This window comes from Pithys albifrons, chromosome 7 (assembly GCF_047495875.1).
Source record: "Pithys albifrons albifrons isolate INPA30051 chromosome 7, PitAlb_v1, whole genome shotgun sequence".
In the NCBI taxonomy this organism is placed as follows: domain Eukaryota; kingdom Metazoa; phylum Chordata; class Aves; order Passeriformes; family Thamnophilidae; genus Pithys; species Pithys albifrons.
The window spans coordinates 39,039,952-39,067,515 of NC_092464.1; the positions used below are offsets into that span (position 1 = coordinate 39,039,952).

At 37.7% G+C, this 27,564-nt stretch overlaps 1 protein-coding gene across 15 annotated transcripts in view; it reads right to left on the reverse strand.

The window, feature by feature from the left end:
• Positions 1–27,564, reverse strand: part of THRB (thyroid hormone receptor beta) — a 165,575-nt gene that overhangs the window by 13,518 nt on the left and 124,493 nt on the right. For 7 of the 15 annotated variants that reach the window (XM_071561097.1, XM_071561096.1, XM_071561094.1 and 4 more), the window contains 4 exons: positions 9,241–9,341; positions 5,408–5,555; positions 3,796–4,001; positions 521–667 (listed from right to left, as the gene is read on the reverse strand). In XM_071561097.1, coding sequence (XP_071417198.1) covers positions 521–667; positions 3,796–4,001; positions 5,408–5,555; positions 9,241–9,341 — 602 coding nt within the window. Of the gene's footprint in view, positions 1–520; positions 668–3,795; positions 4,002–5,407; positions 5,556–9,240; positions 9,342–19,139; positions 19,468–26,095; positions 26,554–27,564 lie in introns of those variants that run through there. The other 8 variants (XM_071561089.1, XM_071561088.1, XM_071561085.1 and 5 more) reach the window with 3 other exon arrangements.

Sequence of the window (27,564 nt, forward strand, 5' to 3'; positions counted from 1 at the left end):
TCAGCATTCCAAATGTGCAACCAAGTTTATTTACTGTATATTTTGCATGTGAGTATTGACTTTTATAGACTCTTTTATGCCCCCCCTCTCCCCGCTCAGGAAACCTATGTCTAGGGAACCCAGTGAGGCCAGTACCACTCCTGAAGAGAGCTGCTTTCCTGAATTTGAAGAATTTTTTACTGCCTAGACCCAACTCTACAATACTGTACCTGCCAAAGAGCCAGAGGCACATAGGGAACGTGTGCTGGAAGACTTTAATAAGCATATCCACAATGCTTCTAAAGACACATCTGAGTCCCTAATGAACCATGATGACTTCTAGATTAATGAAATCAGGGTTTCAGTAATTGCAAGAAAAAGAAAACTCCTAAAAATCCAGATAACTCTAGTACCATCTGTTTTGAGTCTCTTTAATTTTTCTGGTTTTAAACATAGTGATTTTTTTAGTTCCATGCCAGACTATTTTGAATAGTTGGTAACAATAGGCATACAAATGAGGAGTGCAAGAAAGTCTTCTTACCTCACAAAACATAGGCAACTTTTTGGCAAAATCCACCACTCTTGTAATCGCTGGTGTGATAATTTTTGTAAACTGGCTGAAGGCTTCTAAATCCACTTTCCCACCTTCTGGGGCATTAACTATTGGTGCCTGCCCAATATCTTCTGGCTAAGGATATAAACAAAGATATTTAAAAGAACAATTTGCCTTAGAAACTCCTTTATACCCTAAAAAAGTCCTGTTTGGTGATGGAAGATATGCTAAAATAAAAAGTAACTCTATTGGCTTTATAAGTAATGTCCCTTATACCACAAAATGTAAAATTATTTGTAAGGCATTTGTGAAAGACGTGACCTGCACAGAGAAATAGGTGACTGGTACACTGCTGCTCATCCTTTGTGGGTAGCTACGTTATTGTGCATATGCGGTTTCCTCTTTGTGTTTGTATCTGAGTATTTTATGGATGCAGCACATGCATTTTTTTGCTTAAAAACACAGGCATGTTGATTCTTACAGGTGCTGAAAAGTCTCATGTTTCTCTAAAAGCAAAGGGAGTTGAAACGACATTTTACCACTCAGAAAATGCTGTGAGCTTTGCAGAATTGGGCTCTTTCACCTACTCAAAGCTCTGAAAGTGTCCCCAGAACAGGTTACCAGGTATCAAAGAGTCCCACGTAACTGTCAAGGCCGGTTTCCAAAACCAGGCTAAAACAAATGATAAGCAGAATGGGATAACACAAAGCTGGTCTGGATAATGACAAGAATTTGAACTGATCTGGGTGAAATTTGGTTGAAAATCATCTGTTGTATGACTTTAGACCAAGACTTCTCCCAGTGAAAAAAAAAATCATATTTGGAGTATTTCAATAGGGCCATGCAAAGAAATAGTTTCAAGCAGAATCTGCATGAGTGTTTTTTTATTCCAACTACACTTGAACTCGTTCACCTGATTTTTATGACAGCTGGTCAACATTACTAAGTATGTTAAATCAGGTATATCAAAGTTGTTTGGTTTGCTAAGTGTGGCTTTGCAGTTGTAAAAGACCTGCCAAGGTTTCATTCTGTTCACATTAGACTCAAAAACTAGACAAAACCCAGAGAAGACCTTTAAGACTGATGGACTCCATAACATTTATACAGGACACTTAAACAGGGGAGGTGCTGACAGCACTGTCTGTAATAAAAACTTGTGCTCAGCTTTTTTTTTAAAGCAACACATCATAAAAGATCCTTCCATTGCTCTGTCACCAATCTGAATCCAAATCTAACTTCTTACAAGAAAAAAACTGAGCAATGTGTTAATAAAGCAAGCACCAATTGTAAAGAAACAATGAAGAGCACTGGGATCAATTATCTGATGGTTTCTACTAAAAAACTCAAATAAACTCAGTTCTAGACTCCCTCCCTCCCTGAATCTTGGGTAACTAAACCACATTGTCTGTGTGCACATGATAAACAATCTTCATCACTTCCAAGCAAGAAGACCTAATGCTTGAAACCACACATAACTTTGTTAGAAAAAGAAAGAAGACAGCATTTTCTCAGGAAAGGCAAAAGAAGTCAGGATCACTAACTAAAAATAACACACTGGAGAGTTCTTGCCACCTAATACAACAGGAAGAGAGGTGCAGACATCAAAGGAGCTGCTGTTGTCAAAGAACCAGCCTCAGCTGCATAAGGACAGACCCATAGCTCCTGGGGCATGCAGTCAGCTTCTCTTGCTCTTCAACAGCTTGTGGCAGTGGCTTTCGAAGTCCTTCACCTGGGGTTGGCATGCCATCCCAGACCTTCCTCTCTGCACTCACTGCAAAGTGCCCATGAGTTTCTTATGCTTGCCTCGAAACCACTGGGCTTCAGTGTGAGAGCACTGTGAAGAATCAGGAGGCCCTGCAGCAAGCGTTGCACCACAAGCAGTTCGGTTTGCCCTAGGAACCAGGTGTGAAAGTCACAGCTGGTTTCTGAACTGTCCAATACAATTCAGAAACTGTCTCTGCCCCATACCTTCCCTCTCCCAGTTGGCCCTGTCATTACATCATGTTATGCCCTTTCTCTGGGCGCCCTTTGCTGGAGGTTCCTCCTCCACTGCGACCTTTCACAGAGTCTGAAGTCCTGCAATGACCACATTTTATGCAGTCCAGCCTGCTCATTCCCAGCTCGAACATCAAGCTCCCCATGCTTTATCTCAAATCTGGTGATACTCAAAGAACAGCACTCCTGTCTAAGCAACCAAAAGCACTTTTCCCAGCTGCTTCTTGGTCTGCTAAAACCAGCACTGCAAACCTCGCTTTACAGCACCCCTGGAAAGTGCTCTCTTGCTTCTTGCCAGTGATCACTGGCTGTGGTTTCCTGACTGCAAGCTACTATGAACATGAGCCATTCATATATAAATTTAGATGATGTCACTGGAAAAAAAACAAAAAAGGCATTATAAAAGAGATCAGCTGCTTTGAATACATAATTTCTCTTAGCAATTTGATCATGAGTTGAAATTCCCATGGTGAATTATGCAGCAGGAGCGAAGTCCTGCAAAAAGATGAGTATTTTCTATCTAATTTGGTATACATAGACTGTTAAAGACCCCTGTGTAATCCTGAAATGTAGTCTTTAGTCTCTCTTCTGTGTTGTATAAGCACTTTGGATTTTGCACTTATTTCCCTTAAAAATTGATTTAGAAAAATCAAATAAATCCTTTTTTAAGGCTGAGCATCACAAATCACCCTTTATTTTCTAATCCTTAATTATAGGATGAAAATGAGAGTTGTTTTGTAGCCTGCAATTCCAATGCTAGAGTATGTTCTCACTAAATTTTCTTTGCCTAATTTATTTTAATTTATGTATTCACCATTAACAAAAAGAAGCAAAGTCCACAAGTTGCTAAAAAAATAACAGCTTGCACCTAAAACTTTACGTTGTTTTAACCCTTACAGTATGTTGTATGCTAGTCCCTAATAAAAACAACTATGCCTAGATATATTAAGTAAGACACAGTATGTATTATAGACTGCTACTGCTCTTAATCAGGAGTGAAACAATTTCTCTACTTTTTCTTATCATAGCAGAATAAAAGTATCCAGCTGAGCAAGGTTTAACTTAGCAACATGATGTTTATCTTTTGAAATATGTGGTCTGATCGAACACCAGGATTCAGGCAAGAAAAAGCATAAAATCATTCCTTTTTCATAAACATGAACACACTGGCAGATAAAATCACTCTGGGGTTGCAATGCTGGGAAGGCACTTCAGAAGAAAGAATGGAACCTGTCTGCAAGAGCAGTGTACAAGGCTACAGCCCTTACCAGAAATTTCCTTTTCTGCTTCCAGTGGCTTCCTTGTGCATTGGTGGCCACGTGTGCTTCAGTAACAATTTTGATGAGCTCCCATTCCTCGTCTGTTGGCTCTGGTTTGTGCCCAATGGTTTTCTGCAGCTCTTCCCGACGTCTCTTTTCTCGATTTTCTTCTATCAGTTTCCTCTTTGCCAACCGCTTGCTGTCATCCAACACCACTAGCAGGGAAAAAAGCACACAACAATTACAGGAAACTCTTAAGCCTGTTTGAACTTTGGTATTTTCTGTGCCTGAGGTACTAATTGATTGCAAACACCTTAACTAATCAGTAAATAAGTACCTTGGAAAGATCCACAGTTGAGACAGTTCCTTTATTTGGCCCTTCAAATTTCATTTTCTCAGAAGCCTGGATAGCAAAGAATGACTTACCCCTCCTGGCAATGTTTTGTATACTGCCATGGCCTTCAGGGAGTTATTTCACCAATAAAACTAACATGTAAAAGCTTTGTGTAGTGTAAAAGTGCTCCTATAATGGACTTGGAGTAATCCATGTTGGGAAATAGGCACTTCTGTTTTCTCACTGCTCTGAAGTGTAGAATGTGTTCTTGGAAGCCAGCAGAACCTAACATGGGTTGAAGAAAGTGGGAGCATTTATTTACAGGAGGCTCAATTGCCTGTGGCATGACGCAATCAGAAACAACCTTCCTGTTGTGTTGTCTTAATCCCTACAAATGGTGTTGTTATGCAATGTTCCTGTAGAGTCCCTTTTACTTCCAGTGGTGCCAGATATTCAGGCCCTAAGGCTACACGTATCTGACCACCACTTTCCTGGAGATCCAGGGTTATCCACCCTGTCTCCTGAAGGTCTACCCACCTACAAGAAATTGCCTTTTAATTCTATTTCCCTCTAGACAGAAGGCATTGTTATACATTACATTAACAATAAAAATACTAAGTTAGACTATTTTTCTGTTGTTTACTGGGCCTGTTTTCCTGCCAGTTCTTGTGCAAAGGATTACACTGGTGACAAAGATGAAGGTAGAGAAAGATTTATGTGACTTCTGGGGATTTTAGGTGACTTCTTCCTATTTGCACTAACTGAACTTATTGGTGTAAATTCTGGTAAAATAGCAGGAAAAGAAGACCCCTAAGGGTTAATCTTACAGTCATATTTTCTAGTTCTTTAGAATGAAAGTTGAATTCTTTGCAGCAGATAACTTCTTCAGGGCTAAAAATAAAACAAACAACTGCAGGATGACTCATACAACGACATTCGATTTAACATCCTCCAGAATTTTCTAAACAAGATGTTTTTATCTCAAGCAAAGTGTCCATACAGATGCATTTCTCCCTCCTCTACTCTAAAGAGTGAACATTCCTACTGTTACTCAGCTTGGTAAGGCCAGGAGAAAGTGCAGCCTGATGAAGGATAAATAAAAAATTACAGCTCTCCGAAAGTGGCTTGATGCAATGAGTGCAATTCCCTGGTACAAGTTTATTAAAAACAGAAAAGTGCTGGCAGTTCTGATCTACTTTAACAACCTTCATCAGTCAACATACCTTAAGCAAACACAGACATTGAGAAAAAAGGATAAAAGAAAGAAACCCAGAAAAATATACTTACAATCTGTTGCCATGCCAACAAAGATACATTTTTTGAAGCGACATTCCTGGCACTGATTTCTTGTTACTTTGTCTATCACACATTTTCCTTCATATTTACAGGAATAGGTTGGATGGAGGTTCTTCTGAATGGTTCTTCTAAAAAAACCCTAAGTGCAAGAAATAAATATATAGGAAAGCATTATCACGGAGTAATTTTATCAAATTGGGAGCCACTTCACTTCCTTAAGAATGTACCTAAGTATGCATGATAAAATACTTCACTCAATGAAACTCTCAAAGGGGAAAAGAACAAACCAGTTTTATAGTATATGGCATTTCTTTTGAGTTTCCTTAAAATTAAAAACATAGAGACATCTTAGGTAAATAAAGTTGTAAGTAGTGCTGTGTTGAGACATACTGTCTACATGTCTTCTTGTAGTCTTATGTTTTAGTGTGTTAATTTTTTTTCTATATGAAGCAGCAGATTTATTTTTGAGCCCTTTTCCAAATTCTGTAATAATTTTGAAGGACATTAAGAGGCAGATACATAGTTTTAATTGAAGAGCAGCTTCTGCAAATGGTAAGAATAGAGTTGTGTATGTGCTACCAAAAAATTAAGAACAAACAGTGCTACTCCTTTCTTTCCATAAAAGCCAAATAACCAACCAACCAAATGTGGGCAAACCTAAGAATTTTGCAAATACAATCTGCACAATCTTTGAGTTTGATCCTAAATAGTGGATCCAGAATTAATAAATTTAATTTGTATTTACCACACAGGTAAAAAAAATCCCCATCACCACTAAAGATTCCTCTCTCTATAAATCCATTTCTCTCTCTCTCTCTCTCTCTCTCTCTCTCTCTCTCTCTCTCTCTCTCTCTCTCTCTCTCCCATATTATAGACCTATATTTCAAGATGACTTTTCTCACTGACTTCTACAAGAACTGGATAAACTCCCCAGGACTGCAAGATAGGGACAAGATAGGCTGTAAAGCAAGAAATTTAAACTTCATTTTAATTTCAAATTTCACCATTATTTCAGACTGTCTCATTCAGCAATGCAGCTTGGAATGATCTTGACAGAGAGAACACACTGACACCCTGGTCCTGTTTGACTGAGGTTGCTGAGAACGGCTTTGGTTTCAGTCAAAACAATGGCAAAATTCAAGTGAGATTTTACCTAATGAATAGTCTCTTCAGCTGGGATTTTATCTAATGAATAGTCTCTTCACTTCAGTAGGCAAAAGGTCTGTTTTTAATCATGTTAAATAACACCCAGTAAAATCTTACAGCAGTGAGCAATTTCTTTTAACACAATGTTGAATTAACAGGTACAGATAAGTCTGTATTTCAGCTTGAGCTCTCAGCTCCTGCAAAGACAATAAAGAACCTTGTCCTTATAGGAGCTTTATCTTAAAAGATTCAGCTTGAGCTAAGAGTACAACTCTTTATTCCTTAATTACATTAAGATCTGAAATGTCAATTAAACTGAGTGGCATAAAGCCTGTGTGCAAGCCTTTGCAAGACTGGGACCAGTTGTGTTCAGATAAAATCCAGGAAATCACAGGCAAGAGATCTTTATGTGGGGTTTGGAACAAATCCCAGACTCTCATCTACCCAACAACTGGATTTGGTTCCTTTCTCAACCCTGTCATGAACCCCTAAAGACAGGATTTTCCCCTCTCCTTCCTGAAGACCAAGGATGGCTGTGGACAACCAGGGTCACAGGGTTATCTCTAGTTACAGCAAGAGGCAGAAAAACCTCTGATGAATCCCAGCAAGTAGTACCGAACTTCTGTTTTCCAAACCTTGCATGGGACTTAATGTAGCTCCAGGTTTACAATGGCAAGGCTCTTCGTCACCTGTGTTGGCACCAGCACATTTCACTTTCTCATTTCTTTGCATTTCTCAGAAACTTATTGCAAACAAACTTCTTTGTTTGTCTCTAAATACAATGTATTAAGGAAGCTGCTTTCTATATTTGTCCAAACACTTCATCACAGGAGTGTTGTTTTCAAAATAACAGAAAGCACTTTTTGTTGTTAGGCAATAACTTTTCTTAAATTCCTTTACTATGCACCTATATAGAAGTAGATGCAATGGGTAAAGTCAGGAAAAACATATCAGTGATGTCAGAACTTGCTTTTTGTTTATTTGTGTTGAAATTTTTACACTTCACTCTTCAGAAATCATGTGTGAGGGTGTTTTGTTCATGAAAGCACTTGCGAAAGCAAATCTTTGGTTGTCAGCCCTGGTTAATCATGTTACAAAACTAAGGTAACTTTGAGCAGAAGCAACTAGTAAATGTGAAATTAATTGAAAGCTGATTGTATATATAGTATATTTAAATATAAATATAACTTTGCTGATAAATCATAGAACTTGAAATGTGTACGCAGCTTCTCCAAGAAACTAATTACGTTTTACAAATTGTTAGCTCAGTTCCTTGTGCACATAGGCATTATTTTAAATTATATGTCAGACAGAAGTACTGTGTCTGAAGATAAAGGCAGAGTTGTATGCTCTGTCTCTAAAATAGCTGGTAGGCATAGAAAGAACTACTTCAGTTGGAGTAACAAAAACTTTAGTGGGAAAGCTGGTGAAGAGATATAGCTGTTCAGCTGGAAGCAAAAGATACGTCATAATGCCACAGTGCTGCTTACTTCTCATTATATCTGAATTAAGTCAGATCCGTGCATGTTATGTATTGTTATCATCTGTTATATGGGATGCAAATGTGTAGGAATCACTTCTTCAGCTCCACAGTTTTTTTCAGATATACATAATTTTTCATACATAGTATGTGTGTATGTATATGTATAAAACCATTATGAATACTACCATGAATCTGCTATACATAGGATATTTAGGTCTCTGTGTATTTCATAAATGTTATGTAGGGCAATGCTGTACAAACAGAGGATCTCCTCCAACACAGGAATGACTGCAATGAGGGGCTCTAAAGTCAATCCAAACCCAGAATCTCAGATCCAAATGTTCCAGACTTTGGGGATGAATACAAAGAGACTTTTGTGGCTTAGTCTCATGACACTAGTCCAAGACATGTGTGGTCCCATTTGTTTAGAAAAACAGTAATTTTTTTTTTTTATTTTCTGCAGGAAAGGACAGCTTTCTTGCAGGATCTCAAGCTATTCAAGCAAATTGATGGCAGTGAAACCATGTGAGATGTGCCTGATTCTGTTATTATTTTTTTATTTACTTGCCCAAAGCAATCTCTTTTTTCATTTAATTTTGCATGTAGTTTTGGAGATGCAATTTTAGGGTTGAAAGCACATTTCAGTATGCTTATGCTAAAGAAGCCAAAATCTTTTTGAAACTATTTATTTGGGTGTCAATGCTCTGAAGGATGTTACTGTTATATGAGCATGTGGAAGGGATTTTGATTTTTGCTTCTTCACAGAGATGATGAGAGGCACTGGAACACTGTTGATCACTAGAGACTCTTCATGGCCATAGGCAGAACCTCAGCTATTGCATAAAAACAAGCTTCAGTGGAGTTTGCTGGGAGCATGTTGATGTACTCTGGCTGAGAACATGGCTAAAGAAACATTAAAAAACTGAAATTCAAAAGCTAACTGTTAAACAGCAACAGCAACAAACTAAACTTCTTGTTTTGTTTTCAGAAGCAAACACAGCAAAAATCAACTATATTCCTTATGCATATGAAGAACAGCAGCATAGCCAGATACGGCTTATCAGATATGGTACTGGATGTTCTTACTCGCTTCTAATCTGTCTTTGTTTGATTTGACAGCACAGTTCAGGAAGTCTGTATAATGGAGGAGCTGGAGAGCTATTTCTGATTCCCTCCTTCCCACCGTGCCATTTACCTTGCAGCCTTCGCAAGTGATGCAGCGATAATGATATCCGGTGGCTTTGTCCCCACATACTACACAGAGCTCATCCTTGTCTAAGTAACTGGGTATATACCCTGTAAAGAAAAAAAGGATGTGGCATGTAAACTCGATATGATATATTTGATACAAAAAGATTATATTAAAATCCACTATAGATCTTGTCTACCACTGCCATACTTCTGAACTCACTGAATTTCCAGAATAAAAGTTTGTACTAAGTTACAGAGTTACTTAAACACAGTCTTTTGTATCTTCTACTCTTCAGACTGTTTCAGCGTCTTCTGGTCATGGAGAAGTCAGAACATGATTGCTCCCTCCTGAGTCAAACACTACCTCAGAAAAATATTTATTGTTACCTCAAAAGGTTTGATGTGAAATAATAAAGCAGCAGTGAGACATACAAGACATTTCTCTTCTGTATTTCAGAAAAAAACTGATATACTTGTACACTCCAGATGAGATCCCAGGTTTCAGAGTGACTCAGGCACTTGGCAGTGAGAAATATTTACTGACAAATTGTTTGTTTGAAAACAGAGCAGTACTAGCAACAGATACCCCAAGCTGTACTGATCATGCCTGACCTGGACCTGCTGCACAGGGACATTTAATATAGTCTGAATTTAGGGCAAAATATGTGGGCATTCAAATATATGTAAGTGTGTACACACACGTTAGAATGAAGTCTTCTCTTCTGAAGTGGTTTATCAGATCCAACAAGTGAAACAAAATAGTACTGCTGTGAAAAACATTGGCAATGCTTGGTTCGTTTCCCACAATGACATTTGCTTTGATAACATAAACATATTTTCAATTTGAGCAAAAACCCAAAGCAATTTTGATGGCAACCAAAAAGTAATTCTAAACTAAAGACAGCTTCTAAATAGGGACAAATACAAACCTTCAAAATCAGTGTTCCCATGACTCATAACTAATGGAGTTACAGTACGAAACTTTCCCTTCTGAAAGATATCCCTGTGAAGACGTAACACAGAGATCTCAGATTCCCTTTTGAGGGGAGGGAAGAAAGTGCAAATATTTGTGCAATTGTGAAAGATTATTGAAGCATAGTAAACTTTTCACAGAATCCCAGAATGGCTGAGGTTGGAAGCCACCTCTGGAAGTCCTCTGGTCCAACACCCCTGTTCAAGCAGGGCCACCTAAACCCAGCTGTCCAGGATCATGTCCAGATGGCTTTTGAGGATCTCTAAGGATGGAGACTCCACAAACTTTCTGGGCAATCTGTGCAGTGCTCTTTCACCCTCACAGTGAAAAGAAAATATTATCTTAGTGTTCTCAGAAGGAATTCCCTGCAATTCTATTTGTGCTTATGACCTCGTGTCCTGCCACTGGGCACCACTGAGAAGAGTCTGTCTTCTACCATATACCAAATACTTCAATGCAAAGCACTTTCCTGCCAGTGGGGACCCAGCTTGTACTGCTGTGTTTATTATTCCTCCACCAGTGCAGAATTGGGCATTTCCCTTTGATGAATTTCAAAAGATTTCTCTCATCCCATTTCTCCAGCCTGCCTAAGTTGCTCTGAATGGCAGCACATCCATCTGGTGTTGCAGCCACTCCTCCCAGTTTTGCATCATCTGTCAACTGTCTGAGTGCAATTTATGAGTGCAATGAAGGAGAGTCCTTTGGATGTGGCTCCCTGTAACACTATCCATTGCCACTGGCTTGAGGAACGCTTCTGGAGCACCATGTTAGGTCAGACTTCAAGCTTGCTGTCTTTATGCAGCCCTCACACCAGTATGGTTTGGTACAGCTCAGGGACTTGGGAACACCAGGCACAGGGAGGGCAACCAGCAATGAGACACAGGGCAGCAGAAGGTTGTTGGAGGATGCTGCAAGAGAGGTGGCCACCATCTTCCTGCAACTAACATGCCAGAGGGTCAGATCAGTAACAGACAGTTTTAACGGCCTTCCTAAGGCTATAATTCAAGAGGTTAACCAGAAAGAAAAGCCTGAATCAGAAAAAAGTTGAAATTAACTGAGCTTAAAATGCTTAAACTTTATGGAGGCTGGTGAGTAAATTAGGAGAAAGTAAAGAAGGGAGAAAATATTTGTATAGCCTAGTTTGAGCATATTTATGAGAACCTCAAGTTATAGAGGAAGATATACCCCTCTTCTGTAAAGCCAGGAAGCAGTAGCACTCTGAGGCCATGCTTGGGTACCAGCGTCTCAGATCTGTCAATAGTGGTATCTTGAAGGGGAGTGGGGGAATGAACTGAGATCTTACTGATGTACCATATCAGTTTACAATGCAGCAAAAGATGAGATTTACATTCAGGTTACATTTCCCTTTGATGAACAGGTTATGCTTGGATAGACTGAAGGCCATGTGGAGCTGGTTCTGTGACCTTGAGGGATGACAGACAGCAGGGCTTCTACTCCAGTTTGCATGACTGACTCCTACGGGACATTATGCCAGTGGGGGATTAGCAGTGGCTATTATCTTCATCCTGTCCCCACTTTGCTCACACCTGCCTCTGAACATGCAATACATACACAACACAGAGTTGACAGAGGAGGCAGAAGAGGCAGCAATGGGATGCAGAATTTGCCCCCAGATTTCTCACAAAGATGAATGGCTCCTTGTTATTGCTGGCCACTGCTATTCACGAAACACAGACTGTATAACATAAACTAAGTCCTCTAAAATTCAGTATCCCTGGTTTGCTTCCCCAAGAATTGCTTCTGAATTAAACATCTTGATATTTCATTAAGTAAATAATCTGGTTAGTGCTACTCATGTAATGGCAACTTTGTTCTGCTGGAGAAGCAGGAGACCCCTTGTCTAAACCACTTCCTTAAATATATACAGTAGCTTACACATGTGACCACTCCTGTCCACCTCTTTCTTGGAGTTTCAAGACTTTCTTCAACCCAGGAAATAGTTTTCAATCTGTCAGAAAATACAATCTCCTACAGGCATTCCTCGTTAGAAAAAAAAAGGGCATCCTTACATGCCACTACTCCAAATTTTCCTGCATCAGAACACTTAAGTGACATCTACTAAAGCTACTCAAATATTATGTTCAGTAATTTTGCAGGATTGCACCCATGTCAGAAGGGAAGCACACTTGGAACTGTTCTACTGATTCAACAGGAATCATGAAAAAGAAAACCTGAGCCCTAGAATTTATTGACAATAAAAATGTGCAATATAGTTATCTTTTCTTTCTTATTTGTATATTTTTAACACCCTTTCCAACAGCTAATGGGGTCAGAGACAGCTAGAAAGTAAGAAAATTGAGCCTTTGGTAGTATTTTTAAAAGATGTAATTCATATAAACAGATATCACTTCAAAATGAATAAGGGGGCTTACATTCAGTTCTTATAAACTGTAATGTCCACTGCAAATAATTTCTAGTAGTTGCAAATACCCCTATGACCTCTACATAAACTCAATGCAATTTCATTTGAAAGACATGCAGATAAGCAGCTTCTGTGCATTTTTGCTGCTGTCAAAGTTAGAAATAGTATCAGAAAGAAGAAATTAAAATTGTTTTTCTAAACGTGGTACCAGCATAGAAGAAATGAATAGTGCAGATGGAGATTCCTGGGGAAGCCATGGATGGCAGCAGAGTTGTCTGTTAGATGGTTTGGGGAAAATGCAGACAACAGACTTGTCTCACTCCTTGCACTACTAATACGAACTTGTTTCTTGCATCAGCAAGTACTTTTGCTTCATGTGTGTGCAGCAGCTCTAAATCTAAAATAAAAACCCCTATCTGGAAAAGCAGATGGTGGACAGAGTAACCTAGGTGCTCTCTTGCAAAAGAAGAAAGAAAGTATGATATGAAATGTCATGGGAACATTGGGTAGGTTCATTTTTCTAGAGTTCATATTTCATTCTTTGTCTTGGTCAAAACCTACTAAGTAAATAGCTACGAGGAACCATTCAAGAGCAATACTAACTTAAGTGAACTGTACAATAACAACCAAAATCATTCCTTGTTCTTTCTAGCTTCTGTCTGCTGTATTTCAGCATCGTCATGGACTATCATTTGGTGCATCCTCCAAGTTAACCATCAGAGTTAACTATCTGTCAAGTATGACTTGACAACATTTATCCCAATGCCCACCTTGGGTCTTTGCTTTCAGTGGAGAATTACTTTGACTTGCCATGTCTGGTGTTTCCCCTGTAGCCTAAAATAACATCTTTGCTCCCCAGACTCCCACCTGCCAGTCTGCCTAATCTTACTGTCTTGGCAAGGCTAAGTACTCAGCAGGACCAGTTCCCCCTGTTTAGAAGAGTATGTCATATAATCCACTATAGCAAATTTTGACAGCAATTTACAATACCTTTTAAATTGTAACTGTAGCTTTCTAGAGGTACAGCAAGGAACAATTCCCACAGGAAAACATGGTTTGAGTTTGCCGCAAGCAGCCATAAGGACAGAAGGATATCTGATGACCTATACAGTCATTTGAGATATTCTTTCCTTAATATGTATGCATACACTCTTGAATCAGCATTGGTAAGAATGATACCTTAAAGCAGTATTTGTGACTCTGCACAGTGTAAGAGGTTGGAGAGACACAAACGAGACACTCTGCGGCAACAAGGAAAAGAAAAACTATTTAAATTAAAAGGAACCCTGAAAAATTAGAGAGGTTTTTTCCTCTACATCCCTGGCAAACATTTTTTTTTAAAGCATGTTTTGAGAAAAGTAAAGAACCAGTTTCAGTTTTGTTAAAGTATCATTGCACATACTTCATATTGCCAGGTCTCTGTCTGTACAGATAATGTGATACTGGCTTAAGCAATTAATCCACACCATAAAAACATTCTAGAACCAAACCGTATTTGACTACAAAGCAGGCTATGAGTAACATTGATGGTAACAAATTATGCATGTATACCAGATGTTCCTTATTAGCTTGTTCCTGATCCACATAGACTTATGTTGCAGGCAGAAAATGCCATTTTTTGCTACAGCACAAGGACACTTGTGTTTTAAAACCATTATTCATATTTTAATTTTCCCTGTACACTGACAAAGTCATGTATTAAATATATTCCCTGAAATCTTTCTTTCTCCCATCTGTTATGGTTTGCATGACTAGAGACCACTCACTAAAATGAGAAGTTTCAGACTTATCAGTAAGCTGGTATTCACTTACAAGACACTGCAGTATGAAAATGAAAAAGATGAAATTAATTACTATCTTGAGAATCCACAATAGTACTAAAACGAAAATCCATACTGCTAAACACTTTGCAAATTATAAAAAATTACAAGGGCCATCCAGGTACCATCCTTGACACACTTGCATACAAAAAGCTTAAGTAGAGTGTTTGCTGGTGAAAGGATAAAGCCAACAGAGAACAAGCATACTCCATTCTTGTTTGTGGTATTATCAATATCGATCTGAAAGGCTGGGATGATACACTGATCCTTGTTTCCCACTTTCTTAAAATTACTCACACTGAGAAAAATGGCTTATTTTTCCATCAAGTTTGGAAGCACTGAGAATGCTGTGGAATGGATTCACACATTTCTTGTTAGCTAACCAGCGTGCTTGTCCTCAATTTTGCTCTTTGTTGACATTCTTCGATTTATAGAATTACTAAAATTTGACAAGAGATTCTGCAAAGATAGAACCTGAAACATTTTTATAGCCTCTTTTCTCTTACTGATTTTTTAATGTATTAACACTGTTCTTTAGGCTGATTCAGAAACCTTATCAACAGCAATGCTTTTTGCATAGATGTGCTGAAAACATTTTAGTTCAAACTATGTTATCACTTCACTGCTGCAATCAGTACTGCACTTGCAGCTATTACCAACTACAGATACAAAATACACCACTGTAAGAGTCAGACCATGCCACTTGCCCCTTGTCCCACCAAAATTCAAATGTTTTAAAGACAATAGCTTTGTATTGCAAGAGAGTTATTTCTTTAGAGATCTAAGCCTCACTGGACAAAGCAAACTATGACTTATTTCACTTTTCCATCCTTCATCTGGTTGTGGAAAGGTACTGTAAAGTAGAACAAAGCACATGTTTCCACTGACTTTTTATTAGAAAAGAAATGTATAATTCTAAATGCATAACGATTTGCTGAATTATTCCATTTTTCTTATCAGTACTATCTCCTTAGAATGGTGGCCAAGAGCAAAATTAACATTTGTAAGGCTCAAATAATTGTTAACATACTTGGAGCTGTTCTGCTGCAAAGGCCAAAATGACACATGCTCAGTGTTTCTGTAAGTTGATTATAAGTATACATACTCCCTGCACTGATGAGGTGACATTTTGACAGAACCTCCATGTTGCATTTTCTTAGCTATTCAGAAAGTACTCTGGTATTTTCATGCTGCTGAGAACTCAGTGTGTGCTAATTCAGGCACATACTCTACCACTCACACAGTACTTATTCTCAGCTGCACGTAAATTGCTTGAGAAAATATAAAGGGAAATAATGATGACAATTACAATTATAAAAACAACAACAATAACCTTCAAAGCTCCATTCTCCCTCCACACCAAGAGACCTTCCAAAGATGACATTAACCTCACCTGATATCTGGCAAACAAGGGGAGACGCAGGGTTGAGGAGCCAGCACTGCTACAGCCTGACTCAAGAATTCCCAACTCAAGAATTCCCACCTGCAAACCCTTGGTGTGGAGGGCAGCCTCTGCTTAGTGCTGTCTGCCCCCATAGAATCTGAAATTAAAGCCTAACTTCACAGACACCTGTAGGCATCTTCCATTAACTTTCGCCGGGAAATGACTACGCAAAGGAACGTGAAAGCCAACTCTCATCCCAGTTTTAACTTTGCAGAGCTATTTCCCACATTGTGCAAATGTCCAAAACACTATGCACACACCAGATGTGATGACACTGAGGTTTCCAGACCTCTGTACATATTTCTTTTGTACTTTTCTAACTGCATTATCTCTACCCTGTCACTGGGTACTCCCCGTCACGTTATGAGTGGTGTAAGAAGATCCAAGGACGTTTTTGTCTATCCACTCAGTCCCTGCACAAGGGTAGGCTGGCACAGGCTCACCCAGAGTATCACCCATTCAGCACACAGAGCTGCAAGCTCACCATGGCTGGAAGCACAGTAAAAGAGGAAAAATATTCCAGTTTAAGCTCTCTGGGACAAAAGTGAGAACAGCACCTTGTTCTCTTGATGATGAGCCCTGTTCTGCTTACCAGATTTCACAGCATTAGGCAGTAAACAAAGTGTATCTGTCTGCCTGTTTCCTAGGATAGGATCAAGTCCAAAAGGGTTTCCTTAATAAAACAGTAAGCTCTTGCACAAATGTTGTGCTGCCACCTTTTAAGAGCATAAACTAGAGCACAAAAGGTAATGGAGCAACAAGCATATGCAAAGCTAAAACTACATCTCCACCTCTTGATTTTCTAGACCACAATTCTTTTCTTTCAAAGTCAATTATTTCATCAGAATTTCTGACAGATAGTCAGGAAATAATAGTTTTTTAATGCAATTCTTATTAACTGAAGCAGCTTTCTTATATTTTACAATATCTGGCTTTACTTTCTAAACACTTTTCGTTTTTTTTTCCTTTAGTGACATATTGTCAGGATCTTTATTTCTTGTTTTTCAAGTTATTTTCTGAATTCTTTTAAAGTGACAGATAGAGAAGAATTAAATACCCCTTCATAAATTATAAGCTTTTCAGTATATAAAATGCTGATTTTTTTTTCCTTCTCAGAGGGAAAACAAGACTTCAATCATTTAATAACTTGCAAAAGTTTTGATTGGAAAAGAGTCCCCATAATACTATAAAGTACAATCTGATTTGAAGAGCGTGTTATTGAGATTATGACAAATTTCAGGGGACTAACAAAAATACCAACTGCAACAATCAAGACTCCTCATGAACACCTGCTTAGGGACTTAATTTTTCTTTAATGGGCTATTACCAAGGCTTCTCTAACAAACTCCCTTGTCCCCCCAGTCAATTCTGGATCAATACAGACACACATGCCCTGTGAAAAGCCTTCTGTTCTTAGGACAGGATTAAAAGATTTATTAGTTTTACGATAGCTTGGTTAAAAGATGAAAATTAAAAAAAAATATGCACATGTTCCATGCATTTTAGATCTCTTATGCTTAACAAACTCAGTAAGGTTGGACAGAAGGGAGGCAACTTTTTATTGATTATCACAGTAATAAGGATCTAAAAAATCCCAAAGCACATTGCTCTGCCTCTGTGAATGATCAGTTAAAAGCCTGCTTGAGATTTGGCTTCCTCCAAAATTCACTGCCATTTCTTAGTGAAACTGAGGTGGTAGAAAACAAAGGCAGTCGTGCAGTTTTCAAAAACAACTCCGTATTCTTTCAACTAAACAAGTACAAAAACTTTAAACAGAGCAGATGTCAGATGTCTGAGTACCAAAATAACGTAGAGCTCTGATCTAGGTATGTCGATTATTATTTATAACCTTTAACCTTATAAAAAATGTATTCCTTCACTGACTTTGCCATAACAAGTCTTTATTTTTTTCTAAGTTAATTCTGAGATTAACTTTTTTCTTTAACCAAAAATAAGACATGGGAAAAGTCTACAGAGGGCTATGAATTCATTATTCAAAACCCAAGAGCAGACAGCCTTAAAAACCATTTAAAATATTGCAAAACACAAAAACATGTATTATCCACAACTACATTTAGTCCACAATTTGATCATGTTGTTACAGCTTCCTAGAAAAGGGTTTTAAAACCCATTTCCTTAATAGAAAATAAACCTCTGTTCAAAGTATAAAATTTAGACATTTTTCCACTGAACATAGATTTATTGCACCAAGTGCTAATGAACATTGCCTGACCAAATGAAAATATTTCAGTTTTCCATGGAGTAAATAAAATTAAACAGTCTACTTTTCATTACAAAGCTACCTTAAAAGTAGTAAATAGTGTTTTCCTCATCCATCTAGTTATATCAGATTCATCTGGGTTTTGGATAACTGCATACAGAAAATCTGGTCTTAACAGAAAAAACCTCACATTATTTTGATACAATAGACTGTATTTTTATTCTTTAATAATGTAATTTTAAAGGAATACAGAGAACATGCACTCTGTATGCGTCAGTTTGGCTGTCTGAGTTCAGAACAAATAACACTGAAAACATTTCCAAGTGTTTGTTGGTATTTTTGGGTTCTTTTAAATTCTCTTTTGTTTACTTGAAGGCAAAAGAATAAATTCTAAAAGCAGGCAATGATTTAACCCTGAGAGGGAGCAGATATTACACTCTGATTGTCTCTCACAAACATATTGACCAGATGAACTTTACGGATGCAGAATACTCTTTCTCACATAGAATAGAGTCTTGAATTCTCAATCTTTTTTGCTTTGCATAACCAGAAACTACATGATTTTCAGTTAGAAGACAGTAACTCAATTGCAATCATTTTCCCATACATATTTACAGCTCTATTTTCAAAATCTTTTGCCTGAGTTGTTGAGTAAACAGAGTTCACATTTACTGAAAACCAGGACTTACACCATTTGTATGCAACCAGAAACACAGCTTTAAGATGCAGAATATATAATGACGACATTTCAGGAGAGAAACTTTCTTATCTAGCTCACTGGTGAATAGAAAACAAACTTAACAAACCCAGAAAGCAGAAAACAAGCAATGTATTTGCAAATGTCTCTTACAGATTAAGAAAAAGTGCTTGGAAATTCTCATCACTCACCGAAAACCTTACAATCACCTAGCAACCTATGTTAGTGCTGCTTTCAATTTTGAACAGGCAGCCTTCACAGTCAAAGATGCATCTGAGCCAAGTGATGCAACTGTAAGTTTAAAGCAAAACAAAAACAAAAACAGAGAATATATTTTTTTTGTTATTTAAATAAAATGCCCCTACCTTTCTTCTGAGAGTACGATGGCGACTGCACTTGAGAAAAAGTAGGTTTTTCTTCTGTGAAATATTCAGGTTGGTTGTACTGATTCAGGGCCATGTCCATGTCAGAGTACTCGCTTTTAAACACGTTTCCAGGGTAACTACAGGTATAAGGCTGATTCACCGCCCAGGCCTGTTCCATATATATGTTGTTACTGTGCAGGACCTGAGCATCACAACTGCTGTAACCCTGATTATCTTCAATATATGTGCAATAATCAGTGGACTGCATGTAGCAATTGCTACCAGCAGCTGGGTGCACTTCATATATTTCTTGCATACAGTAGTTCATTTTGTTAGCCTATCTCAGCTTCTACTTTACGTACACACACACATGCATACACACGCAGGCATGCATACACATGGATCGGGAGAGCAGCAATGAATATACACCAACAAAGGCGACTGCAAAACAGCCCGTTTTACTTCGGAGCAGCACCTGATGTGCTAAAATCCTATTTATATTGGGATGGCTTGTCAACTCCCCTGCCAGTCAAACATATTGGGAAGCAGATTTATGACAGTCAAAGGTCTTAATCTGTGACTGTAAGTTAATTCCAAGGAAAGATGGCAGGCAGGTAGCAATGACCACCAGACAAAGAAGCCACATCCCAGCAACCCTCCTGCTTCCCTGTTTGTCTGGAACAATCATTTTATAAACCATTTCCAGCCTTTTCCAATATGATTAGAAAATGATTACTAAGGCGAGGACACAGTTATGTCACTGTAGTTGTCAACTTAAGTGTGAAGAATTATAAAGACTGCTTAAGAACTCCCAGAGGGGATACGCTGAAAATCCTAAAATCAATAATCCTGTTTTTCAGCATTAAACCATAGAAAATCCAATAGTGCTGTGCTGATGACCCAAACAGTAGTCTAGTTTTACAAAATTTAGCAACTTAATCTGTCATCAGCTTTATTGATTTTGTTTTACAGAATTACATGCATGAATCTCCCCAGCCTTCCACACATACACAATCCTCCCCACTGTCTGGTAACGCATTTACGAGAAAGCAGATTTGCTAAACTTCAGTGATTTTCAAGAAGTAATTTCTATTGAGTTCAACAGGTGAGCAACTTCTAAATAATGTAATCAGTATAATTAGAACACTGCTCATATATTATCAATAAGCTAATTGCTTTGCTATTCTGCTTTGTTACTCTGCTTTTTTGTTTCAGGTAACGAAGTACTTTCAGAAGAGTTTCTTTTTTGACAACAGATTGAAGAGAGAAAAGAGGGGTTTTTTGCTCCATTTGACTCACCTATGAACATGTCAATGCCACTACAACAAAAACTGTATGACCTTTTAATTGCTTAATGTAAACCAGACCTCAGTATGGTTAATATACCTTCTTTAATCAGCCATTCTTTTTTGACCTAAAATAAATTATTTTTAACTTCTATTAACTATTTTTTTTCCCTAGGCAAAATGTGTTTTTAATTTATAGCAGAGTTGAAATACAGTAAAACTTCTGAAGTCAGCAACAAGATGGCATCTCTTTCTAATATCCATAGGAAGAAGAATTATTATTGATTTGATAATGAGATCTTAGTCTTATTTCACTCATTTTAAACTAAAGGATTCCCAAAATTACCACTTAACTTGGCCCTTTTTGTTCTAGGACCGTAAGCATACATCTAACACACTTGAAAAACACATGCCTTAACAGTCCACAAAATTTCAGAAAAATAGGTAAGAACAGGGAATAACCTGCAAATATTTCTATGTATTCAGTATTGGGTTAATATTTGAGACGAATGCAAAACACCGAGAGAGAAACATTTTCCTTTCCAACATACAACTGTAACTAACTAATCTAAATAAGAAGGTTGCCAATTGGTGCCTAATTAATACCAAATTCAGAACAAGTGCTTCTAACTGTAAAAGAAACATCTTTAGCACACATTTTGTATGAACTTGCTCAGTCAAAATGAACTCTATCAAGATCAATCCCACTGAACTCAATAAAGTTACTTCCAAAATGAACTTATTCTGCTATGATTCTAATATTTAAACTAGCATCTTACTTCATTAATAGCACTAACAGTTACTGAAATCCAAGAAGTAAAACCCAAATGAACCATGACTAATTTACCATTATCTAACTGAACAAATACCATTGTAAAACATAATGTGAAAAAGCACACAGTAAAAGTTAATTTTCATGTTTGCTCAGGCCCATCATCTACATTTTACAGTGACTTTGTGATAAAAAGCATGCCTCAGGCAGGATCTGGTTTTTCAAGAATGGATGTTGAACACTTCATAAAAAATGCCTATGTTTCCTAAGATATTCTGCAATAGTTGTTTGCACAGAGACTCCCAAACCATGCCCATTTAGGTGACTGGTTCGTAATAGTGTAGTGCATCCAAATGTATCATACAGAGCTTACCAAGCTTACTTTTCCACACTCATCAGAAAGAAAACATTCCACAAGAGCAAGTATGTGGGTTGCTTATTTACCACAAAAAAATCTCCTGTACAGCTAATAGGAATTTATGTGAGAGCTCACACAGAGCTGAGGCTGTGTTTTACAGGTGAGCAGAGCAGAATACCTGGATACTTCTACACCACCCAGAAAAGCTTTGGAGAACAAGGCATTAAATTCTTAGCGGGAACTTTTCCCTATGTGGATTTGCTTTGACACAGAGTCAAAATTCCCACAAATTTTCTCTTCTCTTGGATTTCCCCCCTGGCTTGATTCAGGATTATTACTAAAAAACTAAACAGAACTGAGACTGTGTGTAGACCGAGCTGTTCCAGCCGGTATGGCATCTGAGGAAATGCTATTTCAACACGGCACAGCCTGTGACTTATTTTCTGTTCCAAAATAAATCCCTCAAACATTTCTTATTTTCTATTGCTATGTCAATAATGCTTAGAAATGTGTCATATGTATTATTTTTGTCAAGAGTTACTGTAATACTTCAAGGAAATTAAATTACATGAAACTGTGAAGGATGAGGAGAAAAAGAAAAATGGATGGAAACCTTTTCCAACAAAAATAAAAGAATGATACACACTCCCAGAGAATGTGGGTTTCCTACCTGTAATGTGCTAACATTGAAGAGGTTTATAGACTGCAGATTGTTGTTCCCTTGGAAACAAATCAGTTCAAAGAACACTGCAAAGACTTAATTCCTTATTAAAACTGAAATATTCCTAAAATATTTTCACTTTACTCTCTTAGGGTCCAATCCTGAAGGTTCCTTTCATATATTGCTTTGAATTAAATTGTCTGATAAAAGACAGACACGGTCTTTATCAAAAGTCTGAAAGTGGAGTAGAACAGCATTAGCAGTTTTCTCTTGTCTTCCAATTTGAATATTACAGTCTTTACATCATGTCATGTTGAGTTTTCATTGCCTTCAGCAATGTAGAATTGCACTTGGAATTTTATTAGTTCACAAGTGTCTGATTATGTGAACACATGGAAATTAATCACCATCTGAATAAACCCTTCAATTCAAGCAAACAGGCTGGTGATAAAACAGAAACTCCGATACTGTGACAGCAAAGGGTCCAAAGCTAGAACCCCTCACAGTCTGAGATGTCAGTTCATTGTACTAAAAAAGGCATAAGTTACTTGTTGAACATGGGCCTTGAATGCCCCAAAGGTTTTTATATACTCACCCTGGTGTATATCAGAAGTAAGTGTAGCGCAGTCAGTGATGTTACACTGGGTGGGCAGAAATCAGGCCGAGAATGCCTGAAAGGAGGTGTCTGCAGAAGAGACTGCCTTACACTACTAACCATTCAGCTCTTCATTGACTCGCGTTTTACACTTATGACTAAGACTTTTAATTACTAATAATGAAATGCCCCACTAAGCTGCACTTCTTTTGTGACTTAACTTGGTTACAAAACTCACGAAAATGAACCCACAGAACTGTTGACAGAAGACATCAATCCTATGGACGATCCTCTGGAAGCTACAGCCCAACAACTGAGGTCCCCAACACAAAAAAGCATCCACTGCGTTCCTCAGCTACCTGAATGTGCAGGTGGCATGTTACCCGCAAGAGTTCTACTCTCCTGACCTTTTCCACAGTCTGCACCCCTGGTCTAGAGTCCTGGGCACCACAGTGCTGTAGTTTGGGCCCCTGCAAACATTGTCAGTACATGGGAGGTATTGCAGAGCTTTCAAATTAGGCAGGGTACTGTGCCACTTCTAAAGGACCAAAAGGAAGGCTCTTATGTTGTTTGTGTTCACGCTTCATGCATGAATAGAGATGAATAAAAATGCAGCATTTGGTAAAAAAATTTTGCACATTTGAACATGTAGTTGCAAGGATTAAATATACTTTTCTGAACTCTTCGCAGTTTGTACACTTGTATTATCAGCTCCTGGTCTTGTAATACAAATTTTCACACATTACAAAAGAACTGTTATATTTCCTATTTATAGATTTTCTTGTTTGCATTCTCTCAACCACCTCTGATGATGATTTGGGGAAAAAAATAATTAGACCACTGCTTTTCCCAGAGAACCCATATCTGCACTTTTATAACATGGGCCACTTCACAGACACATCTTTTCACATCGTAAGAAAAACATACTGAAAACTGTAGCAGCTTTTGAGCAGAAGTCCTAATGTGGTCTTTGCAACAAATATAATTTGTCAAATACAGCTACCTCTATGCCCACATAATGAGTTACCATCTCTTCTTAATGTATATATTTCTCCACCTTTTTCATTCACTTTACATACTATGATCAAAGACTCAAAATAGTCTCTCAAAAATGTGACTGTGCAAACTTATTGATAGAGATTAAACTACGAAAACCTTAAACATAAGAATCAAAAATAGTAATAAGTGTTTACAAGAACAGAAAATTAAGTCTTCATGGTGTTCATCTTATTTTGAAAACTCTATTTGTGACTAAATAATAAACTAGATAGTATTATGGAATTCCACTGCTGAAGAGTTACAACAGCATTTGACAGTTCCTGAAGTATGTCTTAGTGGAACCGAAGACATTATAAATCATCATTTTGTCTATGCTACCTTTATTATAGCAGGTGATATAATTGAAGGTAAAAGCTAAATCCTTCTGGCATAAAATAATTTCCTTGGATTTGCAACAGATGCAGCAAGCTTCAAACAAGCTGCTCGTAACATAAACCAAGGAAAATTTTACTTAGGGAACAGCACACCTCTTTTCTCCACAAGTACTACGTTACTTATTTCTCTAAAACTGCTCCTCTCACAAAACCTATTTTACCTCGCTTATGACATGCCACTAAATTTGTATGTGACTCATAAAGTGCCAGTGTGATGTACCTTTTATTGAAACACTTCAGACTCATTAGTCTGTTTGGATAACAAAGAATGTCATAATTTATATTTAAATGTTCAGGTTCACTACAATTCCAGTTATCCCTCAAAATATTTTCGACATCTTGAATAAATTTGGTTAAAAGAGAAAGGAGCTTGCTCTTTCCTGATCAGGACTCCTCAAAGGTTTGTGCTTGCTTTTTCTTGCACTATTCACAACATGTGTAGGTAACACATGGTCTTTCAGAGAGTGTTTGCTCCTTTAGAGGTCTGCCAACAAATGGGCTAACAAAATTCTTGAACAGTGTTTTTGACAACTTTTAAGATGGTCTCTGGGCAAATATTACTAAGAGTAATTATAGACCTCTGACCCAGACAACCCAATTTGCTAAGCCTCCCCACATATCATAATTGGAAGACCCTGTTTGCACACATCAGTTAATTACAGAGCTTATGTCTTCAGAAAGTAACCAGCAATACTTAAAACATGTACCTTTTCTGAGTCATTCCCTACCCCAACTCCACATGAAAACTTCAAGGTAAAAAGTTTCATTTGTTCAAAAATAAAACTAAGCAGAAAGCAGGCTAATTTAGCTTGACACAACATAATTAACAGACTCCTGGATGGGACTGTCTGGGTTTGGCAGCCTCCTGACAGCCTTAGTAAGACGTTAAAGCGATCAACACCTGACATCTGTTAGCAAAGAGGCATTCTGAGGTAAAGCACAACTAAATCTAAGAAATCAGGTACTTAGACCAGTTTAACTTTTTCATGAGGTGATATCCTGCCTGACACTGTAATCTTTCTTCCTGGAGTGACGCAAGACTTAAGTAAAAGAAAACAACTTGTAATCCCCCCCTCCCAATATGCAGTAATTATTTTTTAGGCAAAGAACAATGAAGAGCTATTTATCCGAGTTTAAAAAAGAATAAAAATAACTTAAGTGCTAAATTTGTGCTAATACTTAAGCAACTGTGATTCTGAAAAGAAATTCCTTCAATGCTGTGCTGATGTGAACAAAACAACCTACCTGAAAGAAAATGGTTTATTCTCCTGACCGGTGAGGCAAAAAATAATCCTGACAAGAAGTTCCATTTATTTGAGTTCTGTACATGCACTTACTGAGGCCTTGGGGATGGCTAGGAATAAGAAGGAGGCAATCAACACAGTCACAGGTGAGAGATGAGTACCCTGAAAGTAGTGAAAGAATGCTTTCTTTTGCCTTTGCATGTTTAATGTATCAAAGATATGCTTTATTAAAAAAGGCCAGGTTCAGAAAAGATTTTTGATCAGCTTAACAAGACCATAAAGAAAGACATTAATACTTCTTAAAGCTCTAAAAGAACAGATATTATTTTGTATTAGGCATCACAGTAAGTACTCATCACATTGTCATCAGGGCTCTTCACAAAGCTACTAAATTAAATAGAATGGAAAACTAAAAATCACAATTATCTCTGATAAAAAAATAATTAAAATAAAAAAGTTGGTAACAAAAAACCACACCCACATAATAATGACTTTACCAATGGCCAAATCCCTGACAATAAACAAAGACATAAAAACCTGGTTTTCCCTTTTTTTTTTTTTTTTTAAATACAGCATTGGCTGTGCTCTGCATGATAATGCCAGTTACCTTTACACTTTTTTTCTTCTTTTTGGTATTCCTGGGCACTTGACATGACTTGAAAGTTTGCTTTTGTATGGCCTGGCTGCAAAATTGTGCTAGTCCAAGTTGAAGCACGTAGACATTGTGAAAGCTGCTGTCCATTCCTCTGGATATCATAATTTTTGAAGTGTCTTTTCCCAGAGAAACGGTTTTCTGTTTTGCCCACTACATTCCATTTTTGGTTTCTGTCAGGAAGGTGAATCAATCTGTCCAACAAGAGGAGGCCACGTCCTGGATGTTTGGCAAATACTGCAGGGCTACAAGGTGTTGGCTTTGCCAAAATCTTGCTCAGGTGTGGAGTTTTGGAAAGCAAGTGGTTCCCCAGCTCTTGTGATGCTGTGATATTCCCGTGCATCTCCACTGGACTGCACTGGTACGATGCAGAACCTTTCAGCCATGCCCATTCAGCCACCATTGTTCCCCTTCTGTACAAGTAAATATAAAATTTTCCTGTCTGAAAAGCCTGAACAAATAGGCAGATCTATGCAGACAGGCTAACAGTAGATGTAACTTTCACAACATCACAACTACAACATGGGCCCCTGGGCAAGTTAACACCGATTTATTGCCTTGCTCATATGATCATTTGAGGTCTTGTAGGTCGAGGCTGGTCGTGAACAATTTTCAGATACTTAAAACACAAAACATCAAGGATTCAGCCTTGTTTGACTTTGCTCTTATCGTAGGCTGACCTGAGGGACACTCTGTTACCTAAGTGTGACATTCTTATGTGGGCATGCTTAGCAGTTCCGCTTTTGCTACCTACTGCCTTTCTCTGCTTGTGGTCACAGCAGAGTATCAGAGATGCTAATTTTAACACGGGAGCATGGACACTTGGGTCTAGTGTAGATAATGAAAAGTACTAAAGCTGCATGATTTGGTCTAATTAGTCATAATTTATTAATTCTTTGGTATAGAAGGAACTGAGATACCACTAGTTCATAAATTTGTAAAACTGAACATAGCCCGTTTTCTCTTTCTGGGCAGCAAAAATAAATGCTATAGAAATAATACATCACAGATAATATTTCATATTTACTTATTTATTTTATATTACATGTGACAAAACTCAAATAAAAAATAGCTGTCTAACTTGCATACAGAAAATTGCAAATTCCAGCCATTTGATAATTGATACCCACAAGGGTTTTAATCATAGTAAGATTCTGCTGTTCTAATCAACCTAAGAATTAATTTTACATACACTTCACTCAATAAAGTAACATATTAATAAATAAGTGCATGCTAAGTCAGTAATTTCCAGATAAAAATGATTCAAAATAACTTTGGATTTCAGTTACCAGATCTATCATACTATTGCTGCTTCTGAAAGTTTTGTCTTAAGACTTAAGTGGAACATTTCCAATACAGGACACATTCAGGGAAACTTAACTATGGTTAGTATAAAATACTGTTGCCCTAGGCTAAGCCCTTGT